General features: G+C 39.4%; 1 protein-coding gene across 5 annotated transcripts; it reads right to left on the reverse strand.

The window, feature by feature from the left end:
* Positions 1-1215: 1215 nt before the first annotated feature.
* LOC18427595 (uncharacterized) lies at positions 1216-16927 on the reverse strand. Of its 5 annotated transcripts, none has more exons than XM_088849915.1 (5): positions 16127-16921; positions 11441-11624; positions 7406-7777; positions 2163-6753; positions 1216-1989 (listed from the first exon to the last, which is right to left on the reverse strand). In XM_088849915.1, the coding sequence occupies exons 2-4, from the start codon at positions 11450-11452 to the stop codon at positions 2209-2211; spliced, it is 4929 nt and encodes a 1642-aa protein (XP_088706041.1). In that variant the 5' UTR covers positions 11453-11624; positions 16127-16921; the 3' UTR covers positions 1216-1989; positions 2163-2208. The 5 variants fall into 5 exon arrangements, with proteins under 5 accessions (XP_088706041.1, XP_088706042.1, XP_020518911.1 ...); XM_088849916.1 differs by lacking the exon at positions 11441-11624 and adding an exon at positions 13617-13679 and having other exon boundaries at positions 16127-16740; XM_020663252.2 differs by adding an exon at positions 13617-13679 and having other exon boundaries at positions 1216-6753; positions 16127-16732.
* Between the last annotated feature and the right edge of the window lie 5206 nt (positions 16928-22133).

Consider the following 22133-nt stretch of genomic DNA (forward strand, 5'->3'; position numbering starts at 1 on the left):
ATTGAGACAAATATCCCCATCATCATCATCATCATCAAAGTCTCTTCTCAAACATTTGTGGTCAGCTAATATAGCGAGACAAATGTTTCACCAAAAATTTAGACCAAAATATTTACCTGAATACATATAGGGAAAAGTTTATATAAGGTTGCAAACTTAAAATGTAGAATCGCCACCTCAAAAATCTCTCGAAAATGTTGTTTTAATGTTGAGAAACCCTCTAATCAATCATCTCGACATTGAGATGCATGAATATGAAAAAAAAGTTTGAATACCAAAAATAGTACATCTTGCAACACATTATCTAGACCGTCTATTTTCAAGATTTTCATATATTTATAGATCGACTTGATTTTAACCATTTTTTTAATTTAAAATTTTATAATTACATACGAAAATAGATTTTAAGATAATACTAAATATTTTTTACAACAGAATTACATGTTATAATCAAATTTTAAGGTGCGCATTAATTGGAATGTTTATGGTAAACCGCACCCATACATATATTACCGTAAAAGCACTCGTCAATTTCGACTTTGTGCCGATTATGAGAAATTACTTCCCATATCTACCTGAATACATATTTTGCTCATAAAACTACTCTTATCAACTTCCGTCGATTTTGCGCCCATTGTGAGATTTACTTCTCAAATTGTAATGCACATTTCATATGATTCCAAATGCAACGTTTCTATCCTCCATTTGGATAAATTTTGAGAGCAAGAGACGGAATGATCTCATGAGTTACGGCCCCCCCTTAGTACTTACTATACACAAACGAAGGAGTGAACAAACATAGCAAGCAAAGAGCACCCTGGGGTAGGTACTCGCTAAGGTCCAGATCCAAGTCATCCATTACTACTTAGTCAAGTCCGAGTCAGTCCTGGAAACTTAGCGGAAAAATTCCAAACAATTTCACTTAAAAAGGAGAGACCAAAGGCAGTACCAATGTTTTCCGGCCCAAACAATTTCAGGCTTCATATCTCTCTCTCTCTCTCTCTCAGTTTATCCCCATCTGCCCGAAAGAAAAACACAGAGCGACACAACCAGGGAACCTAACTTTCAAGCCCCTTCAGCTTTCATAATATCAGAGAATCAACCAAAAGAGAGTATAAATCCATACGCATGAAACAAGTTAGATTCTCAAAAGAGGGCCAATATTTTCAGGAAGCACTAATGCTCCAAATCCATCCCATCCATAAGCTGAACCCCTTTAAAATAAGTCCACTCTTAATGGTAAGAACATATAATCATTCATCATACACAAAATACACATTATAAGGAAGAAGGGAGTCTCAGCAATAACTAATACTGGCAAAGGTGGGGCTCCGCACTATATGATGGATGGTCCAGATTTCCAGATGCAAGATGCATCTTGCAATTCAAACCAGCATCATTTTGTATGGCAAATTTCATTTCTTTTTGTCTATTGGTTGCTAGTCTGCAAGCTGGGATTTGATATGTAGAGCTCAAAATCCACGTAGGCTAAGCAAAATAAGGCAACCGAGCATTACATTTAAAAACAGGCTTTTCAAAACTCAAAAAGCCATCTCAAACTCAAAATCTCTTAATTACAGTTGCTTGAGGGATGAGGTATAAGGGTTAGAATGATGCTACAATGGAGACCCACTCACCACCCCAAATCTTTTGATATCACCATCTGTTACAGCTTCTGGTGCCCGCAACACCCTCCCGGAACAGCTTGGAGGGAGAGAAAGAGAGAGAGAGAGACGAGAGAGAGAGAGAGAGACGAGAGAGAGAGAGAGAGAGAGAAGAGAGAGAGAGAGAGAGAGAGAGAGAGAGAGTACCAGCCGAAAGCATAAATTAACATTAGACAGAAACCCACTGCCATCTCAACATTTACAGGAATTAGCAAGGTGTGTATTTCTGCAACAGTTTCTTCACAACCCTCAAGAAGAGGCAGGTGTGAAATATATAACCAAAGAGAGAGGAGAGAAGAGAGAGGGACCCCCATGAATGCCTGGCCTGCAATTCATTACAACTCAACATTCTCGCAGCAAATAGATGAAGAGAAAAACATATGCATATTAACACAAATCAACATAATCAAGATCAACGATTCAACCATCTCTACCAAAAAAAAAAAAAAAAAGGCGAGAAATGTATAGAGGGAGGAAGACATGAAAGAAATTGCTCACCGAGTTAAAGTCAAGTCGACCATAGCTGCTCACCCTCCCTCCATCTCTACTGCCAAGAGTACCCAAACCTCTCTGTGTCCCACCCACCTTCTGGCTCCTTCCTTTTGTGGGCCCCACCACCAATCACTGCTGCCTGATACACCCGTGCCTCCTCAACAAAACCAGCGGCCACTGAAGCCTGTGAAGAAAGGTGCTGACGGTGCAAAGGCAGCCTCTCATCCCTCACCTCCACCTCGGCACCACCAGGCCCAGCATTCAAATCAAGCCCCTGCCTGGTCGCTGCCCCCCACTTTCGACTATTATCAGCTGCAGAACCCGCTGCTTCCCCTAGGCTTATTAAATACGGTCTTGCATATGGTGAAGACACCGGTCCCACAAGCTGGGACGGGTAGCACGCAGGTGCCACAGCTGAAGATGAGGACGACTCCAAGCCACTTGAGAATGAGGTTGAGGAGAGGGGGAAAGTGGGCCCAAAGGGGAAGGGAGGGTAAGGGAAAGTGGCAGCAAAAGGCATTGCTGGAGACGACGAGAGCACAGGTTGTGCCCCACCATGAGGCCCGCTGCCAGCCCTGAAGGGGTCAATGCCAGGGCCAGCTGCTGTCCCCAGTATGCGGGGCCCACCTGGTGCAGCCACGACCGGGTACGGCTGCTGCTCGGCCCCACGATCGGAGGAGACATAAGATGGGATCGCGACAGCCGTTGGATAGGAATTGGCCGGGGGAGGGAACCACGATGAGATGCTGCCCACTTCAGCAGTGTTCATCCTGAGGCCCGCAACACTGGGGAGATAGGGTACCATGCTCCCAGTCTTATTACTGTTGGGGTTTCGTAAGGAATGGTCGTGGTTGCTCGTGGTCTCAAGGCCAGGGCCATTGTTCAAATCAAAGTCTCGCAACACTTGGGCAGCTTCGCCATTGGAGAAGCCACTTGATGAAGGCCTCACTGCTAATACGGGCGCCACTTCGGGTGGTCTCCTGACCGCGAAAACCCCATTCTCTGGTCCCTCATCAGCTCGGTTAAGGTCAAGATCAAGTCTTCCTATGCTTTTTGGTTCAGTTCTCGGATGGGTGGCGGCTGAATCTTCTAGAACCCTCTCATCAGGAATGTTGAGGTCGATGTCTAGAGGGGCCCGCTGCTTCGGGCCAGGAGCGTTATCAGAAGGTAGGGTATTGTCAATATTCAAGAGGGGCATTTCCAAGTGCTTCCGGGGCTCTGCTCTTCGAAAGGCACTTGTTGCTGCTGAGCCAATCCATCGAGGCTCTCTACTCCTCATCGGGTTTTCAGGGGGCATGAAAGGTCCTTTTGTGGCAGCAGCTACGGCAATTGGGGTTGAAATGCCACTTGATAAAGGGTTAACTAAACAAGGTATAGGGCTTAGCGGTCGAACCGATGGCGAAGAGACAGAACCTACGGGCAAAGCTGGTTCATCATGGTTGGTCTCATCAACTGGGAAACCTTCATTTAGGTCGAAATCGAGCTTTGTGGTCGTATCGGACTCAGTGGCAGATGCTGAGGCATCTGGGCCCTCTTTTTCAGCAATCGACGGCTTGGTGGCCTTTGAGCTTTCATCTTTTTCTAGGACAGGAGGAACTGCAGATAACTCTTCACAAGGCTTTGGGTTCTCAACTAGTCTGCTTCTTTCGAGTTTTTCATCATCCTTGGAGCTCTCATGAGGACCAGCCCCACTCTGATTCTCTGAGCAAGAAGGCTGAGAACTTATCTGTTTAACCTTTTGGCTGTCATCAGTCTCTGCATGGTTTGCACTGTCCAGGCCTTCAGAGTTTTCAGTCTTGGGTTGGTTCTCCTCATTTGCACCCTCAGCTTCTTTGCCAATTTTCTCAACAGTGTTTCCAGTGGCTTGGTCCTCCTTTTTAAGTGAGACACCAATTAAACCTCCTCCTTCAAGTGCTGATAAATTCTTGCTCTCATTCCCTGTTTCTGAAGGTGGGGGACAAGCAGGAGCACCGGCTTCTTCAATGACTTCCTTGTCAGCTTCCTTCTTCACAACATGACCAGATTCAGATCCATTATTGAGGGGACCCACTATATCTGATGTTGCTGTTGTGACCTCCATAGCCTTTTCAGAGACATAATCTCCAGACCTTGGCTCATCGGATGAGCTTTTCACCTTTGGCTTTGTTTCACCAAGGACATCTGCACTGACCCCATTATCTCTGTTTTTGTTCTCATCATGAACTTGGGTCAATAATTCTTTTCCCTCCACTTCATTTGCCCCAACTGTAGGCACATTTTCCCGAACACCCAACTCATTCATTTCAGTTGCATCACCTTTGCCTGCATCAAGCTTTGAGCAAGGCTCCGTACTCTGCTGCAACACTTTGCTAGAAGAGAGAGAGTTCCCAGTAACCTCAGTAACGGCCTTTCGTTCAATGCATGACAAATTGTTACCTACCATAGGTTTACTGCTCTGCTGAAACCCATCCGTCAATTTTGAACTGGGAGCACTGTTCCCCTGCTTCTCCAACTCCTCATCTCGGCTGTCTTCTAGTTCTCTTTGCTCATGTGGTGCTTGCTCAACATGAGAAAGCCTCAACCTAGCCTCCCTCCCTATACAAGAGTCCTCTCTAACAGGGGAGCTCCTAACTGGAGAACCAACGGGCGTATTGACACCAGAATGACATATTTCCCCTGCAGCCACACTTGCAAGAAGATTCATGCCCATATCATCTCCACCTGATAAAGCTGAAGCAGCAGCAGCAGCTTCAGAATGCTTAACACAGCTCTCAATCAGTGCATTTATGGAGCTATAGGAGGCCTCAAATGACTTTCCCGATTTAGATTCAGGCATGACCCCTCGTGTTACAGAATAAGAGCATCCAGTTTTTGACCTCTCAGGAAATTTTCCAGTCTCCTCTGTAATTCTGCTTCGCTCTTCATCGATTGCAGCAGTAGGAGATCTATCGGCCTCATCAGACCCAGCAAACCCATCTTTCATATCGTTACTTTGCCATGACTCTGTATTCACATCAGCAGTTGCACCACTAATGCGAGACATATCAGTTTTCCCCTTGAGTTTTCTATCAAAGTGGTCATGTTTCTCAGAACCCCCTGGTGAAGAAGCTCTGCTGGTTACGAGAGAAGGATCATCAAAAGAACCGCCACTAATACTCTGAGCAGGGCTACGACCAGGGTTTGGGAGCCTCACAATCAGTCTATTATGGTTGTTTCCATGATCAGAAGGCATCATATCAACTCCTCTTTCGAATGACGGTATACCAGGGTGTGAACGCAATACTTTCTCAGACCCCACGTTCCTGCTAGAATAGCTAGATTTGCTTGCACCACCATCCTTTTGGCCTGAACCCATGAATCCATTACTTGATTTTCGATGCCGAGATGCCCCACTAGAGGTCTTACTCATAGAACCAGCTGTGGAGCTCCTCGCGTCCTCTTTCCAAACAGAAGAGCCCACTGCCTTGGCATGATCACTCGAATAAGACTGGCTGTTGTTTTGCGATTGACTTGAACTGCTACTTTTCTCCTCTTTGATTGGAGTGAGAGGCAAATCACCAGTGCCACTGCCTCCTCCCACTTTATAGAGTGCATCTTTTGTGGTGGACCCAGGCAATGAGGATGCCATCTTTGTTGGGCCAGGAGACGTAGAAACTGACTTGACCATGGCATCACCATGACTAAACTTACTTGAAGCTGCTGTTTTGGTTGCAGAAGATGGTTGGGTAACCGAGCTTTTCAAAACAACTTCGGAGGAGGAGGCAGTACGCCTGCTGCCTCCAAGGCCAGAATCTGCGAGACCACCAGGCTTTCCAGGCCATGAAACAGCTTGGCTTGAACCTGTCTTTGCATCACTAATCTTCATCTCCGCATCAACCCTTTTCTTCCAAGTATCAACCAGGGTCCTTGCCTTCTTCTGAATCTCTAAGTTCTTATGGCTTCTCAAGAGGTTCACAGATTTCCCAATGTTACAAGTTTGAAGGGCATGGAGGTCCACTGGTAATTTATCAAGAGCTCGAAGCAATGCTAAGAGAAGTTCCTCAATGGATTTGTCACCCTCTTTTGGGCTACTACTATCACTCCCAAGTTTACCTTTGTGAATCTCTTGGAGCCATTCATCCAATACTGGCAAGCCTCTGAGATGTATAAAGCGGCTTAGGCAATCGACACGATCAGTGGCTGCTATCACATCTGCAAACATAATCCGACCACCCAAATCGATTCTTTTCTCAGTTCTATCCAGCTGCATGAGCTGAACCAACTTCTCAACTCCTTCGAGACTTGTAAGCCTCCCTTCCTTGTCTGTTATTTTCGCAATTTCCAACTTCATATTGCTCTCGGGTCTAAAATGTTGACCAGAGTCACCATCATCTGCTTTGCTAGAACGCTCCCTCTTAACGGGCTCCGCCCCTTGATCAACCCTCTCTCTCTTCTTTCCCTTAACTGGAGGAGTAAATGTGTTTGTGTTGTTGTTTGGTAAGCTTTCTGAACCAGACTTCAACTGCTGTGAAGAGGCCGGACCATTCAAAGGTTTTGGAGACCGTCCTCCTGATTGCACTGCTGCATGCATTTCTAAACGTGTTTTATCTAATAGCTGATCTACTTCTTCCTGACGTTCCTGAAGGGTGAAAGGACAGCAGACAGAAAAGAAAAATTACTAGACAATGGTGTATTCGTGTATGTATGTATGTATGTATATTCAATGAAATCAGAATGTCCCACTCCCATATCTTGACCACAAAATGCCCATATTGTGTATTAGACCCATTTTCAGGGAGGCGAACATAAAGTAAATTCACAAACCCAATCCCTAATAACGGTATTAAATCATGGGAGGGTGAAAGCCATTTGATGGTAAAAGTTGATTTGCAGGAAATATAAAATGACCTCCAACACCCCTAGCCTAAAACTAGACTAATATACAAAAGGGTAAAATTTATAGCCACCCCCAGACACAAAGAAAGAGGACGGTACATGTCATCAGGGTGACAAATGCACAAGCACATGCACATGCACATGCACATGAATGAGATCAAGTACAAAAAATCATGGGAGGGTGAATGCCATTTGATGGTAGAAGTTAATATGCAGGAAATATAGAATGACCTCCAACACCCCTAGCCTAAAACTAGACTATTATACAAAAGGATAAAACCTATAGCCACCCCAGACACAGAGAAAGAGGATGAGGATGATACATGTCATCAGGGTGACAAATGCACAAGCACATGCACATGAATGAGAGCAAGTACAAAAAGCAGTAGACTTACATTGATATAGTCCTGATCGGTTAGCCACCATAGACGATTGCTTGTTGTGTCATAGACTCGCCTACATACAAAGGAAGATATCCCTGGAGGAAGTTCAACACCTTTACGAAGAAATGCGACTTTACACGGATGGAGTAACGATACAGCAGATATCTCATCCTGGTGGAATGAGTAGAAGACTTCGTTAGGCGCAAATTCACGGAAGGTGCCTTTGCTTGGCTTCACTTCAGTAGGTCGGTAAAGCCAATTCACTCGTAACTCAGGGAAATCATCCTTGCCTACTCTTACTGAACGAATTATTCCAATGAAAGGAGGAGAGTTGCCAAAAGCTTGGAAAAGAGCACAGTCGCCAACACTGATCTTGCGTCCATCCTGCAAAATAAAGACGAACCCTACAGTCATTTAAGACAGGAAGGAAGAAATAAATAAGAAACAATGGGCCCTTTAATACAAGGACACCACATATAGAGAGGAGAAATTTGATGAAAAAAGAGATGAATAGAAATTAATGAAAGAAAAAAAAAATCAATTGTTGCACTGTTTATACCATGATTTAATAGAGACATGTAGGCATCTCCATTGCAATCTAATGAAGATATTACTTTTCTAAAATACAGAACTGGTCAGGTTGGTTACTTCAATACAAAGACACCACATATAGAGAGGAGAAATTTAATTAAAAAGGAAGACGAATAAACATTAATGAAAGAAAACAAGTATCAATTGCTCCACTGTATATCATAACTTAATAAGAGTCAAGAAGGTATCTCCTTTCGCAATCTAATGAAGATACTTCTGGACTACGGAATTGATCAGGTTGGAACTACCTCATGCAAGTCAGAAATGGCATTCAACACAACATTGGCTTGACCATAATTCTGTAAGATGCTGCAAACAATTATTCGCAATTTTATTATTCAATCTCATCTATCATCACAGACATCCATAAAACCTCATTTCCATCACTTAGTCAAATCAGAGACTACGCAATCCTACATATAAGAGTCTAACAAACTTACCCACAGCCAAGTTATTTTACGATTACAAAATGGATGCAACAATGAAAAAGAATATCCCATGATTCCCAGATAGCAGATAGAATAAAAGGGCTACCATTGAAATTTCCACTTCTTTTGCTTTTTTATAATCATTAACTATCATTTACAGTACATACCAAAAAAAAAAATTAACATTTCAAGTTCATCTTTTAAGAACAAAAAAAAACAACTTAGCCAAAACCCAGAGCCATCCAAAGAAATCATCCAAACAAGATAATCTGTCATGCCACTGGCTTGGGTTCATAAATAGCAACTTGTTAAGTGTCAACACTTACAAATATCAATCAGCAATTCAGTATAAAGCCATTTCCTTGTCCACATAAAAAAACTGCAAATTGTAGTCAAAACACAATGAAGTGCGCAACAAACTGAGATTAAATATTGAATACAGTCAGTTAACAATCCCATCTATGAGAACCAACTTTTTATCTCATGGAATCCCACCATCCATGCACATGAAGTTCTTAGAAGTTTCTGGTAATCTTTCAAACAATCCAGGCAATAAAACCCCAAAAAAAAAGCTAAAAAAAGGCATTGAACAGATTCCCCCACGCAAACAGGAAAATAAACTGACAAGTAGCAGGAAGAAAGTTGCTCAGATGGTGGGGCCCAAGAGCCGGATCATATGAGACATTCCCTATTTTCAAAGTTCAGAAGTTCTTTCCAGGGATTTCGTTTTCAAATTCTTTTTTGAGACTTCTTTCTTAAATTCTTTCTTGAATTATTTTCCAGGATTATACCCATCAAGAGACTTGGTGTTGAAGCACTTAATGAAATGGGAACCCTTCTCTGGAGTATTAGTTTCCCTTCAATCATGTTAACAATGTGATGGAACTGCACCAAATTGATTGTCAGGGGAAGTATCGATTATGGGAGTCAGAGCGCATCCATAAAGGAGTTAAGAGGCTTCCTTAGAAATTTCAGATCAAGGACCAGTTAACGTTAAAGGTTTCTTACATAAAGTTTCATGATGAAGACGACGACATCAGTGTACTGTTCCTCTGAAAAGGACTATCACAGATTACCTTCACAAGACACAGCAATTTTAGCTTGTTAACAACCTAGAATATGCACTAAATGTTATCACGTAAACCAGGAAAGAAGGTACAAACTTCATATAGGAAAAGTTATATACAAATGTTACAGATGCAGGAGGTATCATACGGTAGGACCTAAGCATATGGATAGGGACACGTTCCACGATATACGCATGTGTCCAATGTGTAAGCTCCTAACCCTCAGACAACAATTCCGAAGGAAATACATGACTTGCAGGGAGAAACTGTAGAGCTCAGAAACTTGAATCGTAACTGCTACTATGAGCAACAGTTACTTTGCTTCAACCTTTTTTCTTTACTTTCTTTGTCGTCAATAGGTAAGGTATGTAATAGGTCACAGCAATATTTGGGAAGATGGAGCAGAATAGCATGGTACATAAAAGATCAGATAGGGGCAAAAAAGTACATAGTTGGGCTCAAAACTAGGAAAGAAGGTACAAACATCATCTAGGAAAAGTTATATAGAAATGTTATAGATGCAGGAGGTATCGTATGGTAGGACCTAAGTATATGGATAGGAACATGTTCCATGATATTCAAAAGCTAAAACATGTGTCCAATGTGTAAGCTCCTAACCTTCAGACAACTATTCCAAAGGAAATGCATGACTTGCAGGGAGAAACTGTATAGCTCAAAAACTTGCTTCTTAACTGATACAATGAGCAACAGTTGCTTTGCTTCTCCTTTTTTTCATTCTTTCTTTGTTGCCAATAGGTAAGGTGCATAACAGGTCATAGCAATATTGGGGAAGATGGAACAGAATGGCAAGGTACATAAAAGATCAGATAGAGGCAAAAAAGTAAATACTTGGGGTCATAATAGTTACTAAGTTTATTAAGCAAAAACAATGTCAGTAAGTTAGAGAAGAGCAGAATCTTCTTGTCATTTTCTTCATTTATGCCAAGGCGGGGATACTGGCTTCACATCCTCTGTTCTCGATTGCTTTGTTCACTTATATGCGTGTTTTTTCTCCAGTGAATCCCTGGAGAAACAGAAATGTGGCTCTGATCAAGGACAAAGAATGTCATTCATTTTATCCTGGAAGAAACTCCCCCTTCTTGGGGCATCAGTAGAGGCAAGTGGACTCACCCAAAAAGGAGAGAGACCGTGGTAGATCTAGCTGGCTTGGAGAGCATAAGAAAGACTATAATATAGCTGGCTACTGTATATGGAATTGAGGACCGACAAGTTGGCAACAAAGTTTCCAATACCTAGTCTCATAACCTTAAGTTCTATACCAGATGTATGTTCAAGGCATCAAGCTGATTCTGATTTGATGTGTTTTCTGGATAAATTGTTCACTCATTTCTCAATATAAGACAAGTTTATGTGTGGACGAGTATAAATGCAGGCATTTGAGCTCAAGCATACACATACATTAGTAGCATAGGTTTCATACTTTTTGCTAGCGCTCCCACTTCCAAGAACATCATCTTGCCATTTTTAGCCATTTTCCCATGTAAAATGACTTCTGAACTATTAGTAATATCACAAATATTTCCCATACGCAACACAACATAAGAGAGGGAGAAAGTGACAAAAAGATTGAGATATTTTATTGCTAACTGGATTTCATTTACTGAAAAATAGATAATTTACATTACATACCCCAATCTTCTAGTCATTTTTATACTCCAGAAATTGATAATTGGTAACGCACATTAACATTTCGAAGGCCAGGCTCATAAAGATTCAAGCATTTAACCCCAACAAATGCATCCTTCTCGCTATCCTTTCTCATATGTCCCTCACTCTCCCTATCCTAGACTCTTCTCCATTCTTCTTCCTCTCCACCCACTCCCACCACACCCCACTCCCTTAACACTAGCTCTAGTCAAAGGAAAGAACCTTAGGCATGACTCATGAGGCACGCGTCACAGCACATTTTATACGCACGTAAAGAGAATGTCATCAATCACCTCAAGGAGCATATTCCCACAAGGTTGTGCCTCAAGATGCAAGTCTTGAGCCTTTCCCAAGAGGCATGCTTGCAAGGGCTTTTGATCAATATGCTTTTCTTAGGTGCTTCTCATAAAGCGTTGGAGAGATTCCAATCAAGAAATGTATGCTAATGCAAGGGAGGCGTGAGACTTTTGGTCAAACCTGCAAGAAGAACGCAATTGCAAGATCAAGCAGAAAAAATAAGACTTCAGGTAGAAAGATATATGCCCAACTTTGGACCGTAGATTATATCCTCAACAACAATAGATAGATTATTATAAATTTTGGCCCAACAAAAAAGGTTACTATGATGCCTACAATGGCGATACAACCCCCATCCTCACTCCACATCCCCCATCCCCACCTTACCACAAAAACCACCACCACGCACCACCATCCTCATCAACACCCCTTCCATTCACCCCATATGCCATAACAAAATTTTTTTTTATCAATAGCCTGAATTTCACAATCCTTCTATGATCATAATTTCCTATAATATATAATAAATTTCAAAACATGCTTGAAAACAGCCAGATCTGACAAGTGGCTAGTTGACATAAAACCTCGATTAGACACTAACACCGCCAAAAACAACCAAATAAGTATGTACATATATGCTACTTGGCATATTGTCTGTTACAATTAAGACAAATTTTCACAAACCAAATCATTGCCCTTGACTTATCAAGAGAGTTTCAGATCCAAATTGGTAAATTATTTCATCTAGGATGCATCTACAATGACACGTGAGAGAAGTGGGATTGCACAAATAAAAATAGACACCTCAAGTAGCCTCAATGAGAAGTCCACTTGTATAGCACAAAACCAACACTAGTGGGAAGTTCAAATGAACTGATTTTGAAATCAGTAGCACACCCAAAACCTAACCATATTAAAAATGCATCCTCACAAGCTCAAGCACCATCCTACATTGTAAGTCATGGTCTTAAACCAATATATGCAAAGAAAACTTTTTGAACTCATCTATATAAGTGATATGGAAAACCAGTAAGTGAATTGAATCATTCAACTAGTTTACCAAAACTTTTTGAACTCATTTATGTTGGTGATTTGGAAACCCAGTAAGTGAATTGAATCATTCAACTAATTTACCAATTATCACAGAAATCAAAGAAGTGGTACATCGTATACCATGTGAAAAAATGGTACAGCTAGTCACGATAAAAATATACCTCTACCCTCTAGGTGAATTTATTTTGGACCATTAATAGAACCATATGAAAATCACTCATGGAGTTTATGCCTGTTTATACAAAAAATACAAAAAACTTCTTCCCAACCAAAAAATGAAGAATAACAACCATTATTATGAAATCTGAAAATTTATTTGGGTTTTCTCCAAAAACCTGTAATGGATAGATTCCAAAAGAATGAAATGCAAATTTTACCAAAATTCCTCAACACTAAAGGGGAAAGGGAAAGCACAATTTTTCCCAGTGTTCCTCTCAAAATTGAATAAAAGCTTCTAAAATTCCAAAACCATGATTGGCAGGCCCCATTGACTATGAACAACAAAATCAGACATATAAGTGGAACGATCATAAAAAACTCAAACTTATTCCTTGACAAGCAACTACTAGACAGTGTAACTCATACTTTTGAGAGTCAAAGTTTGTCCTTCAATCAGTAACTTCAAAGCATAAGTTGTACTAGATTTTCAAATACAGGGAATGAAATGTTTTCTAGTATCTGTGACAAACACGTAATCAATTGTTTTCATCTGCAATTTCGTAACTTATGCAATATTCCGAGTCTCCTAAATTTCCATCATCTTTCATGTTTCCTACTCAACAGTTGTGTCTAGCCTCTTGTTTATTGATTAGGGCAGATGAGCCACAGCATTTATGACCAAGGATAATTTAAACCCCAGCTTAGTCCTTCAAAAAAAGTTATGAGGGGCATTTTTCTCTAAATATTACAATTTCACATCCAACCAAGGTGAATAGATCATTCCTTGTGCCCCTTTTTACAGACAAGTAGGATCATTCCTAGGAAGTTCCTGTCAAAAATTTGCAATCCAAGTATTCTAACAGATGCAATCACTCTCCTTCCCATAACAACCTGCAATCTAAGTGGAGCTCCATACCAAAAAGGTAGCAATAAATGACGACCAAGCTTAATAGGACCTACCAGATGTTACAGACATGTATAAAGTCCAATCCACACAACAAAAGGTAGCAGCCACTGTTGGAACTGAAATAGGAAGTCAGTAGCATCAACACAGAGTAATTTTAAGTCCAATGTACAATTATCGGCAATCTATTCTACCAAAGAAATCAATGATTAACCATCTAACAAACAGATTCTCCAATCACTATGTAATCCAAAAACCACTCTTTTTTAAAGTTCTCTAGTTATCACATAAATTTTGAAACAAAACCAATTACAAAGTTAAAACTAATTAGACCGATTTCCATGGCAACTCCGACAATTTAGATTGATTGTAAAACTTTAATGTGGCACATTAAGAAGCTAAGAACAGCTATAGATGCCCCAATCCAAATATCAAAACAAACCCTCGAGTCACAAAAAACATACAAAAGACTGACCATTTTAAAACATTTAGTATACTACGGAAAAATTATGGATGTTGACAACTACAAATTTTTTTTCTTTTTTTTTGAATGAACTGACAACTACAAAAATTCTTCACAGCATTATCTTAAAGAAGCAAATCCATTTAAAAATGATAAAATAATGAGAGGTTTCAGTAACCAAAGGAACAAGATAATCATATCCGTTTTTTAAGAATACATTCCCCATAAGTGAGTAGAAGAATACATTCCCAATAAGTGAGTAGGATTTAAAAATGCAATCTCCAAGCAGGACATTGTACGAACTAACATAGCAAGAAAACAATGCAATAAACATCATATAGAATGGTCAAGGGATATCTGTGCTATGCAATCTAGCATTAAACACGTAGAAAACATAGTCATGAGGTATAATCATTTGTAATGGAGCTGTGGAACTTAAGGGAGATCTTAACTAAAAAAGCCCAGAACCAGAGTACCTTCACAATTTTGAATCTGATGGTGAAAATTTTGCTACTTCAGAAGGGAGGAAAGATCATATCGATCTATTCAATCACACGGCACTTCCAGTTAAAGAAATATATGTCTTCTTCATTACAATACATTTTTTTTTTCCATTAATGAAAAATTGCAATAAAAAAAATACAGTTGGATAGGCAAATGTTACGCATGCATAGAAGCAAAAAATCCCTAGATAGAGACACAGACATGTTTTACAGGAGAATGGACTGATCCTCCCAAAGGCCAAAAATTATTCAGGATTTCAAAATATCAGCTTTGCAAGACATCTGAATCTTCATTCTAGTTCAAGGGAGCACATCAAAACGACAGAGAATGGTGCCATGCATACAGGGGCTAAATACACCATGAGCTAGTTGCTAATATAAAATAGGCATATGCTGCACTAGTGATCAAATTCAAGGGGTCCGCAATTACATTATTACAAAGCTTCAATTTCTATTTCCTCATGCAAAATAAAAAAATTCACCCAGTCATGAAAGATTTTCATCTCTAGTTGTCACATCAAATTGTACGATCGAATTGATAATCAGGCATTCACGATGGTGCAACAACTTTTCCCTTTATTAGATAAGAATTTCCAATGTGATCCGGCAATTACTCACTAAACTGAAATAGGGGGGTCCATTGAACTTTATAAGAAAAAACATGAGTCATGCACCTCCAAAATCACAGAATACTCACAATCATGCAAGTGAATAATCATGATGCAAAGAAGTTAAAACCCATGCTAATGAATGTGCATGCTTAGCCCAACAAAAAAAGAAAACAAGAAAGGAAAGGCAAATATATGAAACCAAAGGAAACAGCTTTCTATAGAGTATTATCAAAGAGACAAATTTCAACAAAAACATGCCACAAAAGTTCCATAGAAAACCCAATATTCTCAAAGATAGGTTTCTCAAAGTTAAATTAGGAAAGGAACCTAAAAACCAACAAAAGATTTTATTTGAAGTTATTGAAAGGCCAAACATCTGAGAAAACCAAAAAGAGTTGCCTTTCTAGAGCCTGTTAATCAATTTCACCAATAACCGAACATAAGAAATAAAAAAATAAAAATTTATTAGCCCAAAAATGACTTCTTAATCCATCAATAGACAAAAATAAGTTTTTTGGAACATTTAACGTTCTCAGAGAACCCTAATAGGAAAAAGTGAACCGAACCACAAGAAGAGACCCTCAAACCTATTAAAAGGTCTAACTTCTGAAACAAACCCAAACACCTGAGGTGTAAATTAACGATCTTGATATTGAAATTAATCAACAAAAGCAGCACTCTCCCCACAAAAACCCTTCCATATTCCCGAAACATCAAATGCTGAAAATAAGTACAAATATTGGTAAACGTACAATCTTGATCAATCTTACACCAGAAAACCACCCAATCTCCCCAACTCAACATCCAAAAAAAAAAAAACGCAAACGAAAACCCAGAAAAGCAGCAAATTTCACAAGTCCACATGCAATCAAACATCAAGGGGGTCAATTTTCTCCTCAATTAAGAAAGGTGAAATCAAATTCATCAAAAATTCTGAGGAAAAGGGGATTGATGCAAAACTAGGGTACACCACAATACAGGGGAAATACCTTGAGGAAAGAGCTGGTAGCACTGGTATTTGAATTGGCTACTGTACTGAGATCAGGGACTGACCACATGTGCCAATCTCTATTTCGATCCTCACCTTCCCCCCCATGCATAGCCTTGCATCTTCCCCAATTTGTTTTTGCCAAAAACCCCAAAGCCAAACCATCAATCCCTTCTTCTTCAGAAACCTCCGAGTCTCAAAAACCCTGGTTTCAGCCAAAACCTAACAGTAGATGCCGTCAAGGAACAGTTTCAGGGCGGCACATGGCGAAACCCTAGCCAAGACCAGGGACCCAATTAACAGTAGCAAAGAAACCCTAGAAATCTCCGAGAGAACCAATTACCCCATGCTCAGAGCTTGCAAACCTGCACATCGTGGAGATCGAGGGCCTGATTGATGGAGGGGGCACAAAGCCCTAATTTTGCACCGCTGTCTGTGGAGAGAGGGTCGAATTGGAGGTGGAGAGAGCGAGGGTTCAGATCTAGAGAGAGAGGGGGGGAGGGACGAAGGGGATTTTGCGGTGTCCTCGCGTCAAGGTTTTTGTGATCTATGAAGAGAGAGAAAGTAGAGAGGACGAGGAAGAGAGAGAAATAGGGGGACCCTGCGAAAACAAACGAAATGGTGTTTTGAGACCCGCCAGACGGCAAAGAGAACGGTGTACCTGGGTCGATGGAACGGGAGAGAGAGAGAGAAACGGGCAAGAGAGAGAAAGAGAGGAATTGGGCACTCGGGCACCGCGGGTAGTTCGGGCAGCTCTCTCTCTCTACATCCACTTCTATCCTGCTCTCCTCTTTCTGTCTATGCCTCTCACTTGCGCCTGACTTTCTCTCTCTAAAAAGTCCAAAATATCGGAATTGCCCTGCCCCTCACCCTGATTCCGGACAAGACCCCTACTGTTCTGGTAAAATATCAAAAGTACCAGTTTGTTTTAAATTTCGACACTACCCCTCATTTAGGATTATAGTCTAGAGATGGGTCTTCCCATAAAAGATATGCCCTTGGTCTAAATGGATGGATGTGATTGCGTCTCAACAAGCATTTGGTGGAATCTGCACCGTCCATCACGATGGCATCAGAATTGTGAACCGTCCATTCTAATTTTAATGAAGGCTGCATGGGACTAAACAAGTTCGATTTAATTTTTTATGACTATGATGAGTTGACTAGGATTCGAGTAACTCGGGCTCGGCGAGTTGCCTTGCCTGAGGCCTTGCAAACTGAGAGGTACCTAAATATTTATACTGAATTATTTTTATTTTTGGACTAAATGACTTAAATCAATTATAACTTTCTTATTTTCGGGTGTGGTTTCTATAAGGTTGCAACCATAAACAATCTAATTAAGGTGCACCATCAAATTTTATTTTAACATGTAATTTTGACGTAAAATATTCTTAAGATTATCTCAAAATCTATTTTCATATCTAATTGTAAAATTTTAAACTCCAAAACCTATCAAAAAAGATCGTTTTGATGGTGAAAAATCCTCAAATTGATCATCTCCACTTTGAAATGTATGGATGTGAAAAAAAAAAACTTCAAATCATGAAAATAGTGCATCTTGTAATGCATTATTTGGACCAATCCATTTTCATAAAATATAATGATTAATAGATTTCTCAGCATCATTTTTGGAGCTTTAAATTTCACAATTAAGGGCGGCAATAGATGCTATTGTAAGGCTTTCTACCAGCAAAATTACATCTTTTGACATAGTTTTGAGGTTCGTGTTACTTCAATAATATAACGTTGATATCTTATACAAACCTCAACCTTTAGTTTTAGTTTTAGGTTATTCTTCTTTCAAGTTTTATTTTGTTTCAATTATTTTTTTTCTGACTCTTCTAGTTTTTCAATTATTATTTTTCTAATATTTCTATTTTTTTCAATTATTTTTTTCTGATATTTCTATTTTTTTGAATTATTTTTTTCTGATTTTTCTATATGTTCTCATGTTTTCAAGAACACAGTCTTTTGACCTTTTTAAAACTTTTCCCCGTCTTTTTTATACATTTTTTGCATTTTCTATTGCTTATCTTTTTCTTTTGTTTTTTTTCATATTTTCAACCATTTTTAGAAAAAAATTCTCATTTCTTTAACTTTCTTTTACTTCAAGCTCTATGTAGCCTCAAGTTAGTAGACTCGTATGAGTAACTCGACCAGGTCGATGGCCAAATTTCATGGTAGAGCCAAGTTAAAAAATTTCATGACAGAGCCGAGTTAAAACTTATCATGAATTTTGAACCCACAGTATCTGTTTTTTAATAGAGTAGAATGGTAGATCAGGATTCGTGTAGCCGATCCCAATTAATTGAAAAAAAGTTTGACGATGATGATGATTTGGTTCAAACTTGAAACAAAGTATGATATGATACATGCTATACCTAAACTCAAATAAAGACTATCTTAATAATCAGATAACGATTTGATTATATAAGATGAAAAATGATAACTCAACAATGAAAACATATAAATTCTGGAAAATTCTTACCCTCTGTTCCTCTTAATCTCCATCTCAAGACTACCACCTGCCTGACATGTGATGGGTAGCTTTAGGTGGGTTTCTTTGATCCCGACCGTCCTTTATATTAAGTGGTGTGCGTCACAGCCGTTGATTTCCTAGAACTAACGATGCTTTTAATGGTTTTTATGGGGTGCATGACTTTTTCATCCTTGCGTGTAGCTTTTAGCTACCATTGACCTCCTGATGCACAAGTTATTGAAACATTAGAACTTGGTTTTCAATAGGGGATAATGGATTGCATTCCAAGATACATGTATCATACAAACAGTATGTTACATGTCGTATCAACCGACCTTGCAAATGAGTGGGTGCGATGAGCTGTTTCTCTGTCGAAAAATTGTTGTGGCAACACGCATTGTAATAGTGTGTTTCAGTACATGTATTACGGTGTTCAATAAGGAAAAAGTTTATTCACCCAAAGATGAGGCCTTAAACAATCAAATTAAGGCACACATCAAAAACTCACTAGAAGAGGTTGTTTTAATGTCCAAAAATCTTCAAATCGATCATCTCAATCTCAAGATGTATGAAGATGAGAAAAAATGAATTCCAAGTCTTGGAAATAGTGCATCTTGTAATGCATTTTATAAACCGTCAATTTTCAAGATTTTCAAGTGTTCATAGATTCACTCGATCTACATTAATTTTAAAATTTTAAATTTTAAATTTGGAGATAAAAAAGAATTTCGAGGGTGTGACCAAGATTTTCAGTATTGAAACAACGTCTTTCGATACTATATTGAAGGCACACCGTATTTTGACCGTTTAGATACTCAAGTTTGTTTTCGAGCATCTCAAGTAGTGAAACCATGGTGGTTCAAATCCCCAATTTTCGGAGGTTTCCGAACCGAGGAATAGGCCCGGGTTGACATGATCTAGGCAGTTCAATGCGCATAGGGCGATTCCCGAGTCCTTATGGATTCTCGGGGAATTGTCCTAATAAAAAAAAAATGCCCTTTTGGAACCTCTTTTTCTAGGATTTTTTTGTCCCTCTTTTTTTTTGCCCTTTATGGCCCATTTGGGGCCGCTGGCTTGCACATGAGAATTAAGATATAAACCCATTTTTCTCAAAAATCAAAAGAATCTAAAATTATGATTTTCATTTTCTCGAAAGGCATTACCTCTTTGATTTGTAGTCTAAACCCAATGTATCCTTGAGGGTTTTATTTTTTTACTGCCTTCGGGTTGATCTGCCATAGGTATTGTGCTCATTCTTTCATTGATGTTTTTTTTTTTTTTGGGTCCTTTTTTTTTACGGAAAAGTATTTTTGATTTTTCAAAATGATATAATTTTTTTAGCTAGATGATTATCTAGTTCATGAAATATTTTCTTTGATTTTGCATTTTATTTTTGAAATACATGCATTTTCCTTTTAAATAAGTGAGAAAGTTTTATTTTTTTTCTTTTAGGATAAATTTTTTTTGTGACATTATTAGTTCCACCAATTTATTGTTGATTTAACATGACCTTTTCATGAACTTTGAAGAATTATTTGCTAACTTGTAGACACCCCCTTGAATTTTGGCTAAGAGAATTCCATGAAACGTGCAAAACTGAATCTTAGAGACTATCCTAACCCTAGTGCACCATATCTTGCAGTCCATAGGCCATCATTTGTAGGAAACCCTTAAAAAGAGTCCTAAAATGATCAAATCTATTCTACTTGATCCTAGTAACATAAAAAATAACCCACATCCATTCAAAGTTATCCTAAGAACAACCAAGTCGTATTTGAAATCTGTCTGATTCTATCTAAAATAGTAGGATAAGTAATCTCCAATGATGTAATCTCCATCCAAATGCATTGAACCTTTTCTCTCTTTCCCAATTTTCTTGGCCATCGGCATGCTTTATCATATTATTTTTAGATCAATTAATGTTTGTTTCCTAAAAAACTTTCGAACAATTAATTTTTGTGCCATTGAAATGCTCAATGGTTTTTTCAGGGGATTGAGAGGCCAAAGGGGAAAGACGATGGCGTAGTTTGAGGCCTAAGTCATGCTTGCCAAGGGTGGGGGTGTGCGTGTGGGTCGATAGCAGAGTGTTATAGGCAGGTATGGAGGAGTGTGACGAATACATTAGTATGGGAGGTCATCATCAAGAGCACATTCTTGAGGATATATGGAGATGTCCTCCTAGTTGGACTAGGATCGGGGCGAGGAGCACATGTTAGGGGCCATATATCACAGGGTAGACCTTCCCACTCAACTCACAGACTCTTCGTTACGATTTGGCCTTTCATGTGAGAAGATGAACATCAAGATGGGCTTCAACAAACAAAAAGGAAGCGCGCAATAAAGGCCATGTCAAAGTGGTTTTACGATGCTTTCAACCCCTTCAACATGACCAACGAGTATTACATGCCAATGATAGCTACTATTGCTACTGCCAAGGCCTGGAAGCAAGGACTCGACTACACATGAGTTTAATAAACCTTGTTGTTGTTAGAAGTTGATTGAGGTGGGCTAGTTTGTTGTGTATAAGCAAATGTGGAAGAGAACATGAGTCACTATAATATCTGATAGTTGGAAGGACATGAAGGGGAGAAGTGTTCTTAAATTCTTCATGCATTGCCTATATAAGATAGTGTTCCACAACAGTGTAGATTACAAAAGTGATGAAAGACAGTGAGCTATTGAGTAATTTGATGGACAATCTGGTGTGGCATGGTAAGTTGGTGAGGAGTTCATAGTTCAAGTTATAACTGAGAATGTAGCAAACTCAACTTAGCACAAGGAAAAAACAAATGAAGTTAAGTATTTGATATGGACCCCCATGCAACCCCAGCATTGACCTTATGTTATCACTCAGTAGACATGGCAAGCTCAATGGTGAAGACATTATGGACAAGGGGAAGACAATCACAAACTTTATATATAACGGCTTCAACATCGATGAGGCAACACGCGAATGGGAGGGAGCTTAGCATCACATGCTTCATGACCTCATTTTTGTCCAGAGAATGCATTTTCATGTCGTAATTGACGCTCAATAAGATGATTGCTCGAAAAAAATGTGTAATGGACCTATCTCAAGAAGTTAAAGGTTTGTAGCATGAGGTTCTGAGATAGGAGCGAGTAGATAGTGGCAGCTAGAACTTCTCAGTGGAATTGTTGAAGTTGAGAAATGTTTATATGAAACCTGCTATGGGCTTCTCGTGTGGCAATCGATATTGAAGTGTTCCATACAAGTCTCATGTCCATTCTCTAAGCAAGTGGTGGTCATAGTCAATTACAAGTGGAACACCTTGTTGTGCTGGGCAATTGATGCATCAGGTAAATGATTTAGAAATTTCAAGTTTTAAATACTTAGATCTTTGCATATAATTTATTTAAGGGAAAAGTTTATATACGGTTGCGACCGTAAAATGTAGTACTATGGATCCGTCTTAAAAATACATCTGTTAATGTTGTTTTAATGTTGAAAACCCCTATAATTGAACATCTCGATATTGAGATGTATAGCTATGACAAAAAATGATTT

The sequence above is a fragment of the Amborella trichopoda genome, chromosome 10 (assembly GCF_054954075.1).
Source record: "Amborella trichopoda isolate Santa Cruz 75 chromosome 10, AtrichopodaSantaCruz75HAP2 v2.0, whole genome shotgun sequence".
Taxonomy (NCBI): domain Eukaryota; kingdom Viridiplantae; phylum Streptophyta; class Magnoliopsida; order Amborellales; family Amborellaceae; genus Amborella; species Amborella trichopoda.

Coding starts and splice junctions, on each gene's coding strand:
- LOC18427595 (XM_006836644.4), bottom strand. CDS start 16,237: ATGCATGGGGGGGAAGGTGAGGATCGAAATAGAGATTGGCACATGTGG. Junction 7,778..16,126: donor CTACCAGCTCTTTCCTCAAG/GTATTTCCCCTG, acceptor TTTATTTTGCAG/GATGGACGCAAGATCAGTGT. Junction 6,754..7,405: donor CCGATCAGGACTATATCAAT/GTAAGTCTACTG, acceptor TTCACCCTTCAG/GAACGTCAGGAAGAAGTAGA.